This window comes from Leucoraja erinacea, chromosome 9, assembly GCF_028641065.1.
Source record: "Leucoraja erinacea ecotype New England chromosome 9, Leri_hhj_1, whole genome shotgun sequence".
In the NCBI taxonomy this organism is placed as follows: Eukaryota; Metazoa; Chordata; class Chondrichthyes; order Rajiformes; family Rajidae; genus Leucoraja; species Leucoraja erinaceus.
Window position 1 is genome coordinate 23,967,883 of NC_073385.1, and position 18,833 is coordinate 23,986,715.

Consider the following 18,833-nt stretch of genomic DNA (forward strand, 5'->3'; position numbering starts at 1 on the left):
TAAACGAGCAACGCCTGAGGCTTCTAGTACATTATAGAGCAAGGCAAGAGGGATATGGAATTATTGCAGGAAAGAGTATTGATAGGCATGATGGTCAACATGGACACTGTGGGCTAAAGGTAGACGCAAAGTGCTGGAGTAACTCAGCTGGCCAGGCAGCATCACTGGAAAAAAAAAGGATAGGTGACGTTTTGGGTCGGGACATTTCTTCAGAGCCTGTTTCTAAACTATACAACTTTCTGACTTAAAGGAAGGTGGCTATCAAAGTCAGAATTGGGGATGTCTGCTAATGATTACACCAATGTTCACTTCTATTCACAACTCCTCAGCAAATGAAGCATTCCATGTCTGTAGGCAGCAAGAGTTGTACAGCATTCAGGAAGGGTTTACACCTGGCAAGTAACATTTCCAACACACAAGTGCCAGGCAATAATCATTTATGACAAAAAAGAGTGTAACAACCATCTTCGATATTCAATCACGTTACTATCACTGAGTCCTCCACCACCAACATTATGGTATCACCATTGACGAGAAACTCAAGTGAACAGGCCACATAAGTAATGTGGCTGTAACGAGAGAGGCTTGGCAATGGCTTACTTTTGGACATCCCAATCTCTTTCTTAAATAAAGAAATACACAGTACTCCAGACCTGGTCTCATCTATATGCTATATAGCTATGTATAGTCTCCCTGCCTTTGTATTCAATTCCTTTGAAGGAAACAAAATTCAATTTTGTTGGTAGTACAACTGGATCTGGAGGTCCTTGTTCATCAGTCACTGAAAGTAAGCATGCAGGTACAGCAGGCAGTGAAGAAAGCGAATGGCATGTTGGCCTTCATAATAAGAGGAGTTGAGTATAGCAGCAAAGAGGTTCTTCTGCAGTTTACGGGGCCCTAGTGAGACCATACCTGGAGTACTGTGTGCAGTTTTGGTCACCAGTGAGACATTCTTGCTATTGACCAGGAGTTACTGTGTGCAGTTTTGGTCACCAAATTTGAGGAGAGGACATTTAGTTGCTATTGATTGTGGGGAGATTTCAGCCACACATAGACTGGGAAACACATTCTGTAAATGGGCTGGATGGGTTGGAGTTTGTAAAATGTGTGCAGGATAGTTTTTTGCAGCAATACATAGAGGTACCTACTACTGTCATATCCTGTTAGGAAATGAGACTGGACAGGTGGCGGAGCGTGCTGGGCTGGTCTGGAATTTAGAAGATCAGAGGGGATCTTATTGAAAAAGGCTATTTGATGCGTTATTAAAAGGAGTGAACTGGGTTTTGTTTTATGGGAAAGGACATGCTAGACGCAAAAAATCCATAGCGGTTGAGATTTTTTTTGGATCTGAGAGGATGAGCGAAGAAAGAAACGAAGTTTCTTTAAAGAAAATCAGAATTTGGAAAGAAGAAAGAAGTGAAAGGCTAACTTGATGCGTGCGAATGAGGATTTCAAAGGAGGGTGAGTATGGGAAAGAGAATCATTTAAAGAGGGAAATTTTAAGATGTTGGGGGAGTGAAGAACCAATAATTATAGCCACATGAAGTAAATAAGTATAAGGAATAAAAAGAATCAAGAAAGAAATTACAAAAGCTAAAAGAAACAGGCTTTGGCAAGTAAGTGAAAGTCACAAGTTTTCTACAGATATAAGGGGATAACGAGGGATAAAATTGCCATTGGAGAGACGGAGATACATATCTGCAAGCCAAAAGAGATGGGGAGATATTGAACAATTTTTTTTTCACACCAGAGAAGGGAATTGAGGTAAGGGAAACTAGTAGAGTAACTATGAATTCTATGGAAGTAAAAGAAGTACTGACCCTTTTGAAAAATATAAAAGTGGAGTCTCAAGGTCCTCTGTATGCTTTCATTGAGAAGTTAGTGTTCGATAACAGCTCTTTCAAAGATAGCGGAATAGTCCCCGGGATTGGCACTGGGGAGTTTAAAAAGGGTTCAGGTAAACCTAGCAATTATAGGTTTGACTTCAGTGTGGGCAAATTAATGGAAAAGATTTAGAGACATATATATATAAGCCTTGGTCACAGTGAATGGCGGTGATGGCTCGAAGGGCTGAATGGCCTACTCCTGCACCTAATATCTATAGTAAGAAACAATAACATTCTGTTAACTTTCCTAATCACTTACAGTTCCAGCATACTAGCCTTTCACGAATCATGCACTAAGCCAGATCCATCTGCATCTCAGAACTGCAATCTCTTACAATTAAGTTAATACTAGACGAAGTGGGACCCGTTGGGTTTCATGTTCACACGGGAGGGCTGGTCCCCCAATGCAATATTCCACCTCTCCACCAATTCCAATATTGGTGGCCAGTGGGGGATTTCTGGAGCACTAGTATAGGTGTTGTGGGCCGAAGGGACTGGTTTCCAGAAGGCTAGTATGGACATTGTGGGCCAAATGGATTCTTGGGCTGGCAGCTCAGTCAGGCCTGGTGGGCTGGCTTCTTTACGCTCAGTCAATGGCAGGCCTCCGTTAGGGATAGGCAGGATGAGAAGGGAATCAGGGTTATGGTACGAGTGCAGGCAGGTGGGACTAAGGGGAACAAAATGTTCGGCATGGCTGGCAGCTCACTCACTCTGGGCTGGTCTGGAATGGAAGATCAGAGGGGATCATTGAAACATATAAGAGGGTTTGGACATGCTAGACAGGGTTCCCGATGTTAGAGCTGGGGTAAGCAGAACGGAGATTGAAAAACACACACAGAGGGTCATTCTCACCCAGAAGGCAGTGGAGGCTGGTATGCAGTTCATAAAGGTCACTCGGAGTCGGGGGACTGTTGGGCTGGCAGTTGATTCACGGAATGGCGGTGGTGGGCTGGCAGTTCACTCATGACTATCCTAATCACTTACAGTTGAACTAGCCTTTCCATTTGCAAGCATCTCAGAGCAGAGTGCAGGGGTTTCCACGGGAGGGCTGGTCCCCCAGTGCAATATTCCACCTCTCCACCAATTCCAATATTGGTGGCCAGTGGGGGCTTTCAAATTCAAATGCAATTTCATACCATTTCAAGCAGAGTGCAGGCCACCAAATTCAAATGCAATTTCATACCATTTCAAGCAGAGTGCAGGCCACCATATTCAAATGCAATTTCATACCATTTCAAGCAGAGTGCAGGCCACCAAATTCAAATGCAATTTCATACCATTTCAAGCAGAGTGCAGGCCACCAAATTCAAATGCAATTTCATATAATTTGGGCTTTATACTCCTGGCCCCCCGGAAGGGGCGTTACCTTCATCATGGTGATTTACTGGCGAGTGGACCAATCAACTGATCTCAAGATTTAAAAAACATTCATACCTTTTTTTTTTTTCATCGATCGGAAAATCCTCCTCAGCGGAGGAGGACTGTGAGTAAGATGGCCAAAAATCAAAGCAATATATGGTTGTGTTTTTTTCTAAAATCAATATACAGCACAGACAGGAAGTGGTCAAGATGAGACTTTTAGTTATATAGATGTTTCTTTTTAAGTGGGTTTTTAAAGATAATCATGTTTCATAGTCACCATGGTGAAACCAGCTTATTATTCTGAAAGCATTTACTTAATTGTATTTAAATTATCCATCTGGGTGAAAGAGCTAATAGTCAGATCTAATATAGTTTGCAAAATGGAGTCGTTCTTCGACAAAAAGCATGGTCTAGTAGAACAAAAGAATGGCTTGGTGTCAAGTCTGAATGACACTGCAGATTATATGGAACACAATACGGAGGACAGGTTGTCTTTTTAATAAAGACGTTAAGATGGAAACCTGCGTAATAACATGTGTTTCTTTCAACGCCATAGAAGCCAAGATTGAAAAAATAGCTGACGCTCCAGAGATAAGTAATAACTTGTTATTGGATGAGCTTAATTTGGACCCAGCCTTTCCTGTATTCTGAAAGGCTATAGAATCTTTCAGTCATCCCATATTCAGACTTGGTAGGAGTGTTTTACTGATAAGAAAAATGTATAATTGCGCTAACTTTCCTTTGTTCTGTGTTGGAGCCCGAGAAGCAATGAGCAATGTGTGTGCTCTTTGTAGATCTCACCACTCCCGTCTGACGAATCGATTAAAGATTGCCTTGGTTTACCTTTAACAATTTTGTTGCTGTCTGCTTTTAAGACAAAACATTGACATGGGAATTAGAACATCCCTCTGGATTTCCCTAACTAACACCCTTATACTCATCCTTACTGATAGAGACTGATAAGGTTATAATTAACACATCTCTTGGTTTTAGTAGATTGATATAAAAGGGTTTTTTTCCCCATTGTCTACTCAATGTTCATGTTATTTTAGAAAGCAGTCAGAAAACATGTCAGTAGATATACATTCTGTCTCTAAATAATATCCTACAGCTGTTTTAATTCTAAATGGCAATTCCTTTATCAAGAACTATCCTCAACCATTGATTGTATTTAGAGAAATGAAATGATAATTTAATTTTACAACATGCGTATCAAGCTGTTCCATTCAAGTGGATTCAGACAAATGGGCACTGGCCCATTTGACACGTCCTCAAGAAAATGATATAATCAAGGAGAAATATAGATTGCAACAAATTAGTTACCCAGTCCTACTCTGGCGTGGCAGGCTCTTATTTCTTCCCTCCAAATGCCTACCTTCCTTTCTTCATGGCTACTTCTAACCATCAACAATACCTTCAATGTATCCCCATGCTTCTCACAAAACCAGAATTTATGATATCGCCATTGATACACAGAATTTAATCACAGAGTCATAGTCATACAGTGTGGAAACAGGAACTTCGGCCCAACTTGCCCACACCGGCTAACATGTCCCAGCTGTACTGGTCTGACCTGCCTGCACTTGGTCCAAATCCCTCCAAACCTGTACCTGTCTAACTGTTTCTTAAACGTTGGGATAGTCCCAGCCTCAACTACCTCATCTGGCAGCTCAAATTCCTATTAAATATTTTATCCTTCACCTTGAACCTATGTCTTCTGGTCCTCGATTCCCCTACTCTGGGCAAGAGACTGTGCATCTACCTGATCTATTCCTCTCATGATTGTGTACACCTCTAAAGATCACCCCTCATCACGCTCCAAGGAATAGAGACCCAGCCAACCCAACCTCTCTCTATAGCTCACACCCTCTAGTCCTGGCAACATCCTCATGAATCTTCTCTGAACCCTTTCAAACTTGACAATATCTTTCATATAACATGGTGTCCAGAACTGAACACAATATTCTAAATGCGGTCTTGTCAAAGTCTTATACAACTGTAGAATAGTAGAATAGAATAGTTTCTTTATTGTCATTGTAACATGAACCATGTACAACAAAATTTAAAAATGTCAGCCAGTCAGTGCACCATTCAAACATTTCTAAAAGCTAACGATACATACAAGGTAAAATATTAAAAAAAGATAAACAATTAAAATAAATATCATGAAAATAGCACGCATAAACACCCAACCCTACATCCTTCTGTCGATTTCACAGTGTACCACAGTCCCTTAGTATGTATCGTCCCTGCGTTCCTTGGCGCTACTTAGTGCATAAACAATTAAAAAGTAAATATCATGAAAAAATGTCCTTTATAATACTCTGGGATAGCACGCATAAACACCCAACCCTACATCCTTCTGTCGATTTCACAGTGTACCACAGTCCCTTAGTATGTATCGTCTCTGCGTTCCTTGGCAGCTACATTTAGTGCCTTTATAGCAGTGGGGGAACAACTGTTTTTAAGTCTGTTTGTCCTTGTCCTTGTAGATCCGTACCATCTGCCTGACGGCAACAGCTCAAACAGGGAGTGTCCGGGGTGGGAAATGTCCTTTATAATACTCTGGAATTTTTTGATGCAGCGGGAACTGTGTAAGTCCTCCAAGGTAAGGAGAGGGCAGCCGACAATCCTCTGGGCGTTGTCAATGGACCTCTGGAGCGCTTTCCTCTGAGCCGCTGTGCAGCTGGTGTACCATACGCATACACAGTATGTTAGGATGCTCTCAATGGAGCACCAATAAAAGGACAGCAGCAGTCTCTGAGTGATGTTATTCTTCCTGAGCACCGTCAGGAAGTGCAGTCTCTGCTGGACCTTTTCCAGCAGCGCAGAGGTGTTCACGCTCCACGTCAGGTCCTCCTCAATATGGATTCCCAGGAAGCGGAAATCCGTCACCCTCTCCACACAGTCCCCTCTGATAATTAATGGTACCATGTCCGTTAGATTCTTCCTGAAGTCTATTATTATTTCCTTTGTCTTTAAGGTGTTGAGGAGCAGGTTATTTTCTTCACACCACACTGTCAGCTGCTCCGCCTCATCCCGGTAAGCATACTCGTCCCCCCCGGAGATGAGTCCCGCCACCGTAGTGTCATCCGCAAATTTGACAATGGTGTTGCTGTGGTGGGCGGGGGTACAGTCATGTGTGTAGATGGTGTAGAGCAGGGGGCTCAGCACGCAGCCCTGTGGAGAGCCGGTACCGAGGCTGAGGGCCATGGATGTGTGATGGCCCACTCTGACTCTCTGGCTGCGACCCGACAGGAAGCTATTTATCCACATGCAGGTGGAGTGTGGAAGTCCCAAGTCCCCCAGTTTGTCCCCCAGTTTGTGGGGAAGGATGGTATTAAAAGCAGAGCTGTAGTCCACAAAGAGCATCCGCACGTAGCTCCCCCGCTGCTCCAGGTGGGACAGTGCATCATGGAGATCTGTGGCTACAGCGTCCTCTGTAGATCTATTCGCTCTGTACGCAAACAGGTGAGGGTCAAAGCTTCGGGGCAGGAGTGATGTGATATGACCCCGGACCAGTTTTTCAAAACACTTCATCACCACTGGTGTGAGTGCGACTGGCCGGTAGTCGTTGAGGCTGGAAATGTGGGTTTTTTTGGGCAAGGGGACCATGGTTGTGGACTATGGTTGCGGACATGCGTAACATGACCTCCCAACTTCTATACTCTGATATTGACTGATGAAGGCCAATGTGCCAAAAGCATTTTTGACCACTTTATCTACCTGCGACTCGACCTTCAAGGAACCGTGAACCTGCACTCCTCGATCCCTCTGCTCCACAACACTCCCCATCGACCTACCATTCACTGTGTAGGTCCTGCCGTGGTTAGGCATTCCAAAATGCAACACCTCCCATTTCTCTGTATTACATTCCATCAACCATTTCCCAGCCCACCTGGCCAATCAATTCATATCCTGTTGTAATCTTTCACAACCATCTTCACTATCTGTAAAACCACCCACTTTTATATCATCAGCAAACTTGCTAATCTTGACCTGTATGTTCTCATCCAAATCATTGATGCAAATTTAGCACAGGCAACTGCCTCAATTAGTTACTTATTTCCCCTATTTACTCTAGGTTCAAGAGCCTTCTAACAAATCAGCACTACATGGGGAAACAATCTACTCAGTTCCTTCATCATTGATGATTGCAGCATTCAAAAAGCTTTCTACCGTCTTCAATTGTTTAATTGCTCAACACCTGAGAATTCGGCAGAAACCTACACTTAGCCCTGAAAGAGAATGTTCTTCATTAAGTGGTGAACTGCTTGAGTTCTCTATCATGCATGTCAGAGAGGGAACTGTTCATTATTTCCTATGTATATACTTTGTCTGTGAGTTGTCAGATTGTCTGTTAGGTTCATGAGAGCTGTAACATGGATTTTCCTGCGTCAATGTTTCTATTGTCATTGTAAGTTGCTTTGGGGGTTGGTTGATGGAGACAGCAGAATAGATGAGATGGTGATCAATCAAACAGTCATAGAAATCCTTCTTGGCACAAGTGAAACTGGCATCCCTGTTGTTATGGGATAATCTAACATGATAACGTTGCTGGGCCAGTCACCGTTACATTAAAATTGTGCTAGTCTCAACAGGAAAATTGAGCCATGCTCCCAATATTCTATTATGAGCACCACTCTGATGACATCAACCTTCCTTACACCTTCCTTCCTGATTGCACTACCCAAAGTTGTGTCTTTTCAGTTTGACGTTGCCAAGAAGGATCTATGTTTCTTTCCCTGGAATGCATGCAGGGTATCCTTTTAAGATTGCAAGAAACGTTCTATCTGGCCTCATCTGTGTGTTTTAGGCTTGGAATGTCTGCACTTATAACCATAGCATGCTGGTTTAATGTTAACTAGGTGAAAGGTTGCCAGTCAATGCCTTATTCCACAGGGAGAGTTACTGAAATGCCAGACTAATTCATTTCTCAACAGCTATTTATCTCATAGTTTGCTCATCCAGAATAAATGTACCTACCATCTGATTATTCAAACTGCCCATCGTGTTTTATGTCAATGTCAAAGCATCCGAAGTTCCTAGGATATGATAATGGATGTTTTGCAGCATTGGGGTGGAAATTGTCTGTGATAGATTTATTTTAACATTGCTACCACCTACAACATAGACTTGATCCAGTCATGATGGGAGGAGTAAGATAACTGGGACCAGATCTGAGTAGACTATGTTTGGATTGAAACGTGGAAGCAAAATTATATAGGACATGTGATGGTGTAAGGGACATTTTGAAAACCCTTCAACTTTTGTGTGATCACCCTTGATATCCCACATAATCAACTCAGTCCAGCCTTGTGCTAAAATGGTTTTGTCGCAAATGTGTATTGGATAGATTGTATTGTGAATTTACTACTAAAAAGAATAGTCGGCGATTGGGCATGGCAAACAAAAAGGTTTGTTGCTAGTTGGGTATGTTTTTGCTAATTAGTAACCAGTCGATGATTGGCTAGGCATGGTGAATAATTTGCATAATAGCGATGAGGGATGGCCATACAACACATGTGTTATTTGAATCCTAAAAACAACAAAGATTATTGACCAAACGTTGGGTGATGAGTCTTGGCCAGTAGGGGGAACATGGAATGTAGAGACAATTAAAAAGAAGGAACTATAAAAGAATGGAAAGTACTTCAGAGCGAATGCCAGTGGGCAGAGGAAGAGGACATAAGGGCCAAGGCAAAGAAAGGAAGTGCAGATTAGAAGAGTTCGGAGACAAGCAATTAGTAGTTAAGAACAAACCCAATACCGGTGAGTCCTCCGGTGACCCCTTGTCTGGCATGGCGACCCTGTTTATAGAAGAGGGGGATGCAAAACAAATTTGGGGGAGATGAGGAACAAAGTCAGGAATAGTGTAGACCACCTCCCCCATATGCCCTGGCCACCAGTCCCTAGCAGCAGGATCTACCCCACTAAGATCCTGTAGGGAGGGGGGCTCCGGCACCCCTACAGGGAAGAACACCACCAGAAGACAATGATACTGATAGCGACTCGGAGACTGAAAAGGAAGATGAGAAAGAAGGAAATAGGCCGAGGCAGAAGAGGTAGGAGGAGCAGTAATGAATCCAGCAGTGAGAGAGTTAAACAACAGGGAGAGACAGGAATACATCAAAGACTGTAAAAAAACAAATAAATAAATAAAGCGTGATGCTGAGGCACTGTACCTTGACGACCCCCTGCCCTGACAATGCCTGAAAGGACCTATTGATATGGGCAAAGTAATTGAATGCAGACCCTTTACGATGCAGGAGACGAGAACTCAACTGACAGTCTGCACAGGGTCTATTGTGGGAATTGTCATTCCTTTAACATGCGTTCCCCTTCAGTTTCACTTAAGAGAATCACTTCAGCCTTCATCAAACAGGGCATTGAGTACAGAACGAGCATTCCAGCAGGAACACAGTGTGCTGATAAGGAAAGCTGACCTTCTGTTTGCAAGTACAGGTGCACAACCTTTTATCCGAAAGCCTTGGGACCAGACACTTGTCGGATTTCGGAATTTTTCGGATTTCCGAATGGAAGATTTTTAGCGTAGATTAGGTAGGTAGCGCGGGCGGCTTGAAAAGTCTGGAGCGGCTGCTTCCTCCCCGGAGACTGGGGAATCATTGTAAATCATTGCATAAATGTTAGTCAGTTAGTTTGGAGGGATTTTATGTGGTGGGGGGGGGGGTGGGGTGAAGGGGGAAACTTTAATTCTTAGTCCCCTATCTGGTCGGAGAGGCGGGGAGCGGGCAATGCCTTACCGGGTCGCCGTGCAGTAAGCTCCGGAGCGCTATGGCCGCCGACTTCCAACAATGTGGAGCTGGGGGCTGCGGGCATCCGGCCGCGGGCGGCGCCGGTTGGAGCTCCGACCCCGGCAACTCTACCCCTGGCTGCGCGGCGCTCCAAATCCAGCACCGCTCGCGGCCGGACGCCCGCAGACCCAGCTCCGCGATGTTGGGAGTCGGCGGCGTCGTAGCGCTGAGATACCAGCGGGGAGCGGGCAATGCCTTACCGGATCACGGTGCGGTAAGATCCGGAGCGCTGTAGCCGCCGACTCCCAACATTCGCGGAGCTGGGGCTGCGGGCGGGCATCCGCCCGCGGGCCGCGATGGATTTGGAGCGCCGCGCAGCCAGGGGTAGAGTTGCCGGGGTCGGAGCTACAACCGGCGCCGCCCGTTGCCGGACGCCCGCAGCCCCAGCTGGGAGTTGGCAGCCACAGCGCTGCGGAGCTTACTGCACGGCGACCCAGTAAGACATTGACCGCTCCCCGCCTCTCCGACCAGGTAGGGGACTAAGAATTAAAGTTTCCCCCTTCACCCCCCCCCTTCACATAAAAGCCCTCCAAACTAACTGACTAACATTTAAGCAATGATTTACAGATGTTTAAGTGTCTCCCCGGTCTCCGGGGAGGAGGCAGCCGCTACAGTAGTACAGACCTGGGTTGACCGTGGGTCGTTTCGGGTCAAGTTTGGCGCCAAATGCGAGCTTTGGTGTGCAGACGACATCCTGGAAAAAATAGCCGGTTTTCGGAGTTTTTCGGTTTCCGGAACTCCGGATAAAAGGTTGTGCACCTGTACCTGTACAAAGATAAGGAGAAAGCTAGCTCTTCACGAGGAGAGATAGAAAATTATGAAGGCTTTGCGGCCAGGTTTGCCGCTGATAAGAGTCTGCCCGCTGTGCAAATTACCATTGAACTTTGAATAACTTTTGGCACAGAGCTCGTAACCGGGCAAGTGAGATGTGTTGCACTTTGGCAGGTGGCCCAGGATCCTGACTGACAAGGAATCGGACCAATCACCTCTTTTCACGCAAGTATATTGTTCAGTACTACAGAACGAGCATTTCATTGTGAACCACACCAGCCCGCCCACCCCTAAGCAGATGAGGGCTTTTCTGGGCTTGGTTGATTTCTGCTGACAGTGAATTCCCGACGTAGCATTATACAATAAACTACTGTCACCTGTGCTTCTGCCAAAGCACCGCAGCATCCCTTTATTCATTTTAACTCTCTCATTCCAACAAAAAGAAGACTTTCACAACTTAAAAACAGCACTGGCTACTGCACCAGCCACACTGCAAGCCTCAGCCCTCCTAGTCCACCTGGCCATTATTAACTGCAATGCCCATACGAGTGGCCGCAACTACAAAGCCTCCCAGGGTAATGCCCTAGCTGACATTAGTGCCCACATGGCAACTTGCAAATTCTGCACATTGGTCCTCACAGAACCAAAGATTCTAGTAGACAGAACGGCTCTGCCAGACAAAGAGAATGTAAAGTTAATACAGGGGGACGCCTCTGCTGCTCAACACGATTTTTGAAAACGAGGGGGCTGCTCTTTGACCCTTTGACGGGCCTCTGGTTCACCCCTCCCGGACAAGTTTGTGTACCTGATGCTTCTCTGCCCGTTTTTTTTTAACTATATCCATTCCCTTACGCATGCTGGTAAGGAGGAAAGGAAATATGGAATGTAGCTTACACTTTGAAGCTTTAATGAAATGGACCGTGCTTAACAGGGGGCAGTAGCAACAGCAGAGAGGGTCAAGTGGGATACATGTGATGTGTAAATGTGTGCTTTGGGTCGAGACTGTTCTTCGGTATGTGTTGTATTTGTGAACAAAGTATGAACATATTTGGGTGTATCAATTTTTTAAGAGTTTGCATGATTTCCTTGAAGTGAGAGTGAGAAGACTGATACTTGTTTGTGGAACCGGTTCTGAGTGAATGTTGAATTAATCCTATAATTCAGATGAAATTGAATGAGCTTGCTCTTTTACGTGACAAATCTTTGTAGAATCTCATGTTTTTTAAGAGGTAATGTGTGTCTCTTTAAGAAGTTGCAGTTCTTTTCCTTTGTTCTTTGCAAATGCATTAGCATTCTATGAAAATTAACTGTTTATTTTTGTTCTCCTGACTCCAGCATTTCTGTGTTCATGAAGGAACTGCAGATGCTGGAAGATCGAAGGTACACAAAAATGCTGGAGAAACTCAGCGGGTGCAGCGGCTGAAGAAGGGTTTTGGCCCGAAACGTTGCCTATTTCCTTCGCTCCATAGATGCTGCTGCACCCGCTGATTTTCTCCAGCATTTTTGTGTACCTTCCAGCATTTCTGTCATCTGTCTGTCTCTCGCTAGTGGCATCCTCCCAAAGCCTGTCGGGGTACTTGACATCCAGTCCCAGGCTATAGTGGAGAGATGCAAATATGCAGGTTATTTTGTCTTATCGGTGTTTTTAATTTTTTTTTCCTATTTCATACCCTTTGAATTGAGTTGAAATAAAGACCTGAATTCCACGCTGGCCATGTGAAATCAGTGTAGAGGTGTTGGATGAGATTGAAAATGCCTTTATCTCAGAAGAAAATCTGTTAAGTCAAAATTGTGAATTTGGGAAGATAGATTGGAACAATTGGGAATAAAAATTGTAATTGTTTTTTTCTTAACAATGAACTATTTTTAAAGGATCTGCCTTGTAAGTAGTTAAAGCGTGTGGAAGTTAGCTCTGACCTACATCCTCAGCGATTAATCTGATGTATGCACAGCAATTAACCCGCGAACCCTGTCAGTTTTGTATTCACAGGTATTGAAGACCCAGAAACCACTACCAGCTGACATTAATGTGAATCTATACAACTAGGAGAATGGTGAAAGGGGCCCTTCCAAGTACTCAGGCATGAGACAGGAAAAAAATGAAAAAAGAGGAAGAGATATGGAGGTCCACGGTTGCTCGTGCTAGACACATGCAATTGCATGCTGGTGGGACAGGCCCTTAACAGTGTAAGGAACATTTTGAAAAACCCTCAACTTTTGTGTGATCACCCTTGATATCCTCAGTCTTATCTTTTCCTGAAAGATAAGAAGTCAAAAAGGCCAGAGGCTAAATAAAAAGCAACAAGACCTCAGGAACAGATGGCATCCCTGCTGAAACAGGGATGCCATCTGCTCCCCACTTGGATGTGAGGAACCTCGGTCACAAATCTACAATCCCATTGCCACATCCAGGAAGAGAAGATGTGGCAACCTCTGAAAGAGGTGTAAGGGCAACCTCAAAAACATAAATAGCATGACCATCCGCGAGAAACAAGACATATCTGACTGTACGGTTTCCCTGCCATTTGACACAGGGAAAGTCATCACTACATGTGTAGGTAAGAACTGCGGATGCTGGTTTACACCAAAGATAAACATAAAATGCTAAAGTAACTTAGCCTGTCCCGCTGAGTTACTCCAGTATTTTGTGTCTAACTTAAGTCATCACTGCAGTTCTCCTCAACCATTTTCTCTGTGGCCAAAAAGCTACCAGCTCCGAGAATGGTAGTGTAAATGTTGAAAATTATCTTCAAGAGAAATGCCAAGAACAGCAAATACATAAATTCTATATATGCTGTAGATGGGTTTTTTTTAAAAACATTATCATGAGTGTGTTAACTGGGATGGACAGTCTCTTCAATTTGGATGACATAGAAATTCACCTCCTTCTCATTTGATTAAGAGAGAGTTAGATAGAGCTCTCGGGGCTAGTGGAATCAAGGGATATGGGGAGAAGGCAGGCATGGGTTATTGATTTGATTTGGGACGATCAGCCATAATCACAATGAAAGGTCGAATGGTCTCCTCCTGCACCTATTTTCTGTGTTTCTATGATTTGTGATGACATGCAGATCATGATCCTTATCAATCTCAGTCCCTGTCATTGTCAAGCAAGGCTATGCTGTTGCCCTAATACTGTTTTTAATATTTCTTACTGCAAAGCAACATCTTTGCTGACTCCAGGGAATCCCTGGTCCAAGATTGTTCAAAGTGGAGAAGGGGCACGGGATCACACTGAGAATCTTGAGTCATGTGTCGGCAGAATAAGGAAGACCAGTGTAAATGGCAGAGTGGATGCACCACTTCACAAACTACGCACCCACCCGCCACCCTGACAGGCATTTCATGTGGAAAGATCTGCAGTTCTCACATTGTCCTTATCAGTTGTTTCAAAAATGGGGTTGAAGCAAGTCAACCTCATCTCAAGAAACAGTTTAATATTATCTCCCTGGTTCTTTGACCTCTCTACGGGTACACTTTTTCTCTATATACGCTGTATCCTTCGATTGTAAATATCTCCAACATATTCACTCATAACTTCTATTTCATGGGGAAACCATGTTTTTTCCAGTCTACACATATAATTGAAGTTTGTTATCTGTAAAATAATTTCATTAAATCCCTCTGGTTCAGGTTCACTCTGATATCCTTGCTGTTGTACTTTGCCACTATTTAAAATCGTCAGAATCCCATTTGTTATTTTACTCAATTTCAATGAAATATGCACATATACTTCCTGAATGTTCTTTCTGAAAATATTTGCCAAATTAACCACATCTCTTTCTATCTGCATAGAATGGGCACCTATAATATAAGAAATGTGTCTAAATATAATTGTTCCAAACAAAAAAACAATGTAACCTCAACTCATCTACCCTCTAGATATGTTTAGTCCTCAGGATTCAATAACGAATTCACAAAGTTAGATAACTTGCCTTCTGTGTCTTTGTTGGAACTGGCTAGTTTCTTGTAAGCTCATCTATCCGTAACATTAACAATACTCCCTCTTAGACAATACTAAAGGCGATTGTGTCAGAGGGATAACCTTGGATAATCTGTCACCTACATTGCCTTTGTTGTCTTCGCCTGAATTTATGTCTGCAATTTAAATAATGACTTGTTTTCTCACTCTTCCAGTTCTGATGAGACCATTCATCTGAAACATTATCTTTATTTTTTCCTCTCTCTTTCCACGGCTGCTTTTTGGCATGGTTATCTTGGTATTAATACCCTCTGGACATTCCGCTTTTATGTCACGTTTGCAGCATCAGCATTTTCTTTTTGCTTTCATCCATGCTGCCACAGCTCCCTTTTACTCTGCGGGCGCCAGTCTTGGTGCCCAGCCTAATATGTGGCACGTTTATAAATGCCATCCAAGGTACAGGAAAACCGGGGGTACACAAAAGCTGGAGAAACTCAGGGGGCGCAGCAGCATCTATGGAGCTAAGGAAAAAGACCCGAAACGTTGCCTTTTTCCTTCGCTCCACAGATGCTGCTGCACCCGCTGAGTTTCTCCAGCTTTTGTGTATCTTCGATTTTCCAGCATCTGCAGTTCCTTCTTAAACACAGGAAAACCGGGTGCCGGGGGCGCGCAGACTCTACCCCGACGGCTCCTGTTGGTGAAGCCACGGCGCGGGCACGAGCACGAGCAACGCGCGTCCACGAGCACTGTGCTCGCTCCCGACCGACCGGCAGGCACTCGCGCCCACTTCGGTTAAACTCAGACTCGGCAACGAGTGCCGGCACTCATGCGACACAGGACGTACCTTTCTTGTTTGCCATGTTGATGTTGATCCTTCCCATACTCTCCACCGGCGCGGTGACTGGAGGAGCGGCGGCGGCGGCGGCGGCGTTAGCTGGGCCCGGGGTCAGGCTGAGACGCCGCAGTCGCCATGGCCGTTGCTAGCTGTGCCCAACCGCGTCGCCAACCCGCCGCGCATAACTTTCCCGTCACTGTTGCCTTGGTGACAGGGCGCTGCTTCCGGGATGTGCGACCTGTCCTTCATCTGTGAGATCAGGAGCAAAGATCTTTGATCAGGAGGGGGAGAGAGGGAGAGGGGGAGAAGAGAAGAAAATAGACGGAGACGGGGTAGGGGAAGAAGAGAGAGAGAGAGAGAGAGAGAATTGGAGGAGAAAGGTGTGGTGAAAGAGAGAGACACAGGGTAGAAGGGGGTGGTGGAAGAAGAGAGATAGAGACGAGGAGAGGGGTAAGAGCGAGATAGAGAATTACAGAGAGATGGAAAGGGTTGATAGAAGAGAGAGGGGGGTTGATGGAGAAGTAGAAGGGGGGTGGAAGAAGAGAGACGAGAAGAGAGGGGGAGAGAGATAAATTAGAGAGAGATGGAAAGGGTTGATAGAAGAGAGAGACAGGCAGTTAGAATGAGAAGTAGAAGGGGGTGGCAGAAGAGAGAGATGGGGAGGTCAGAGGGAGATAGGATTGGAGAAGAGAAGAGAGAGAGACAGGAGGGATGATGGAAGAGAGGTGGGTGAGAAGAGAAAGACCGAAGGTAGGGAAGAACAGAGGGAGAAGTAGAAGATGGCGGGGGAGGGGAGAATGAGAGATTGAGATTTGGAAAAGAGAAAGAGCGACAAAAGGGGGTGATGGGAGAAAGGTGGGAAGAAAAGAGAGACGGGGAGAAGAGAGACAGAGGGGGAAAGAAGAGAGCGACAGGAGAGACAGACGGAGGAGGGAGAAGGAGAGAGGAACAGGGGAAGAGAGATACGGAGAAAGCAATGGAATAGAGAAAGCAGAGGTGAGAAGAGGAAGAAGAGATAAAGAAAAGAGCTGAGCTAAGAGGGCAAGAGTCTGAAGAAAAGAGTGGGATAGGAGTGTGGAAAATGGGTAAAAGGAGAAGGGGCAAGGGAGTAATGAATGGTTGAGGAGTGGGCAAAAGGACAGGAGAGGAGGAGGTGATGCATGTTTAGTTTAGAGGTATAGCGCGGAAACAGGCCCTTCGGCCCTCCGGGTCTACACCCACCAGCGATCCCCGCACATTAACACCATCCTACACACACTAGGGACAATTTCTACATCCACCAAGCCAATTAACCTACAAACCTGTACGGACTTGGAAACCGAAGAACATACAATTGAAGACGTGGGTAAAACGAGAGTGGCATGGAGGACAATTGGAGATGGACTGGGTAAAAGAGAAGGGGATGGGGATTGCTGCAGAGGAAAAAGGGAACTGACAAGGTTAGAGGAAATGCAGAGAGAAGATGGAAAATGGAGAAGAGTGTATAGGGAATGGGGAGATGGAGAGAGGAGTGTATTGGAATGGGGAGAAGTGTATAGGGATAGGAAGTGGTGTGAGTAGGAGTGAGAGTTGAGAAGGGAGGTTTAGGAATGAGAAGGGGAGGGCGTAGGGCCAGTGGAAAGGGGGGGATATAGGAGCAGGGAGAGGAAAGGAGAGGGTATGTGAGTAGTGAGAGGAGGGGTCAAGTAGTAGGGTGGTGTAGGGGCAGGAGAGAGGGTGCAGAGTCGGGGAGGAGGGGTCCTAGGGAGAGGTAGGAGCAGAGAGGGTGTAGGAGTGGAGTGTAGTAGTGATGGATGTGAGTGGGGAGGAAGTGCATAGAGGGGCAAAGAGAGGGTGTATAGTGGAAAAAAGGAAGAGAAAAAGGCAAAGATGAATGTAGTGGAGAGAATGGAAACAGAAAAATACAGAAGGAAGAAGTTGTGAGGAAACTAACAATGGTGTGTATTTGTAAGAGGGAACATGGAAAGAAGCACAAGTCTGGAAGTGAGAAGAATGTTTGGAAAAAGTCTGGAAGTGAGAAGAATGTTTGGAAGAGGAAGTAAAATAGGAGGAAGACAAATTCAGGTGACAAAAGGTTTAAACGGAAAATTGGTGAGAAATAATTATAAATCGAGTGATGAAAAATGGAAAAGTGAGGAATGAGATGGATGTCAGGAAAATGTCATAGGGAGTGGTAAGAAGAAGGAAAGAGCTGTTGTGAACATGAAGGAGAAGAGGAACCAACACTTCCCAATTCAAGATTGTGTCATCTATTTATCATGTCTCCTATAACCTTTTTGGATTTCTGTTTTAAACTATTTGTTTCCAAGGATGGAATTGTAATGTTTCCCTGGGGTGTAATTGTCACATTACATTAGGTGACAACTTGTCACAGATTGTTACATTTATTATGCCATCAATCACAGTGTCTGGAGACGACACAATTTTAAATGTATAATAATAACGTATTTGCCTCTTATAAAATTTGTGACCATATCCAAATAAACTAATAAGACTTTTTTATATGTTAATTATAAGTAATCTTCGCAAAGCTATCAGCATTATTCGTGCAAGTGCAATTTAGGTTCAGTGGATTGCTACAGAAATTGCGGGGATTGGTTATTTTGCTGGATGGGCTAGACAAAAGGTCCCCAAGGATGTGTACTGCAACTGTAGTGTTCTGTCATATCAGCCCTGCCAACATCTTCGTGAATCGCCCCTGGATCCTCTCCAGAGCAATTGCACCCTTTCTACAATTTCTTACAGCATGGAAATAGGCCTTTCATCTCAATTTGATCATGCAGATCAAGATGCCCCATCTAAATTAGTCCCATTTATCCGCATTTGCCCCATATCCCTTTAAACCTTGTGTGTGCCAGTGTGTTTATGGGAGTGTGTCAGTGTCAGTGAAGCGGCGACAACATGAAGCTGTGAGGAGAATGCTAGGAGACTGCAAGGTGACTTGGATAGGCTGGGTGAGTGGGCAAATGTTTGGCAGATGCAGTATAATGTGGACCTCCAGGGGTCCAAATGTTAAATTGACTCTTGAGGTTATAAGTGTGAGGTTATGCATTTTCGTGGCAAAAACAGGAAAGCAGACTATTATCTAAATGGTGGCTGACTAGGAAAAGGGGAGATGCAGCGAGACCTGGGTGTCATGGTACACCAGTCATTGAAAGTAGGTATGCAGGTGCAGCAGGCAGTGAAGAAAGCAAATGGTATGTTAGCTTTCATAGCAAAGGGATTTGAGTATAGGAGCAGGG

At 44.7% G+C, this 18,833-nt stretch overlaps 1 protein-coding gene across 4 annotated transcripts in view; it reads right to left on the minus strand.

Annotated features, from left to right (window-relative positions):
- The window catches only part of LOC129700133 (spermatogenesis-associated protein 7 homolog), a 78,596-nt gene extending 62,735 nt beyond the window's left edge, over nt 1-15,861 (minus strand). For 3 of the 4 annotated variants that reach the window (XM_055640353.1, XM_055640352.1, XM_055640351.1), the window contains exon 1: nt 15,601-15,861. In XM_055640353.1, the coding sequence (XP_055496328.1) occupies nt 15,601-15,637 (37 nt within the window). In that variant the 5' untranslated portion in view covers nt 15,638-15,861. The remainder of the gene's footprint in view (nt 1-15,600) is intronic. The other variant, XM_055640354.1, reaches the window with a different exon arrangement.
- Between the last annotated feature and the right edge of the window lie 2,972 nt (nt 15,862-18,833).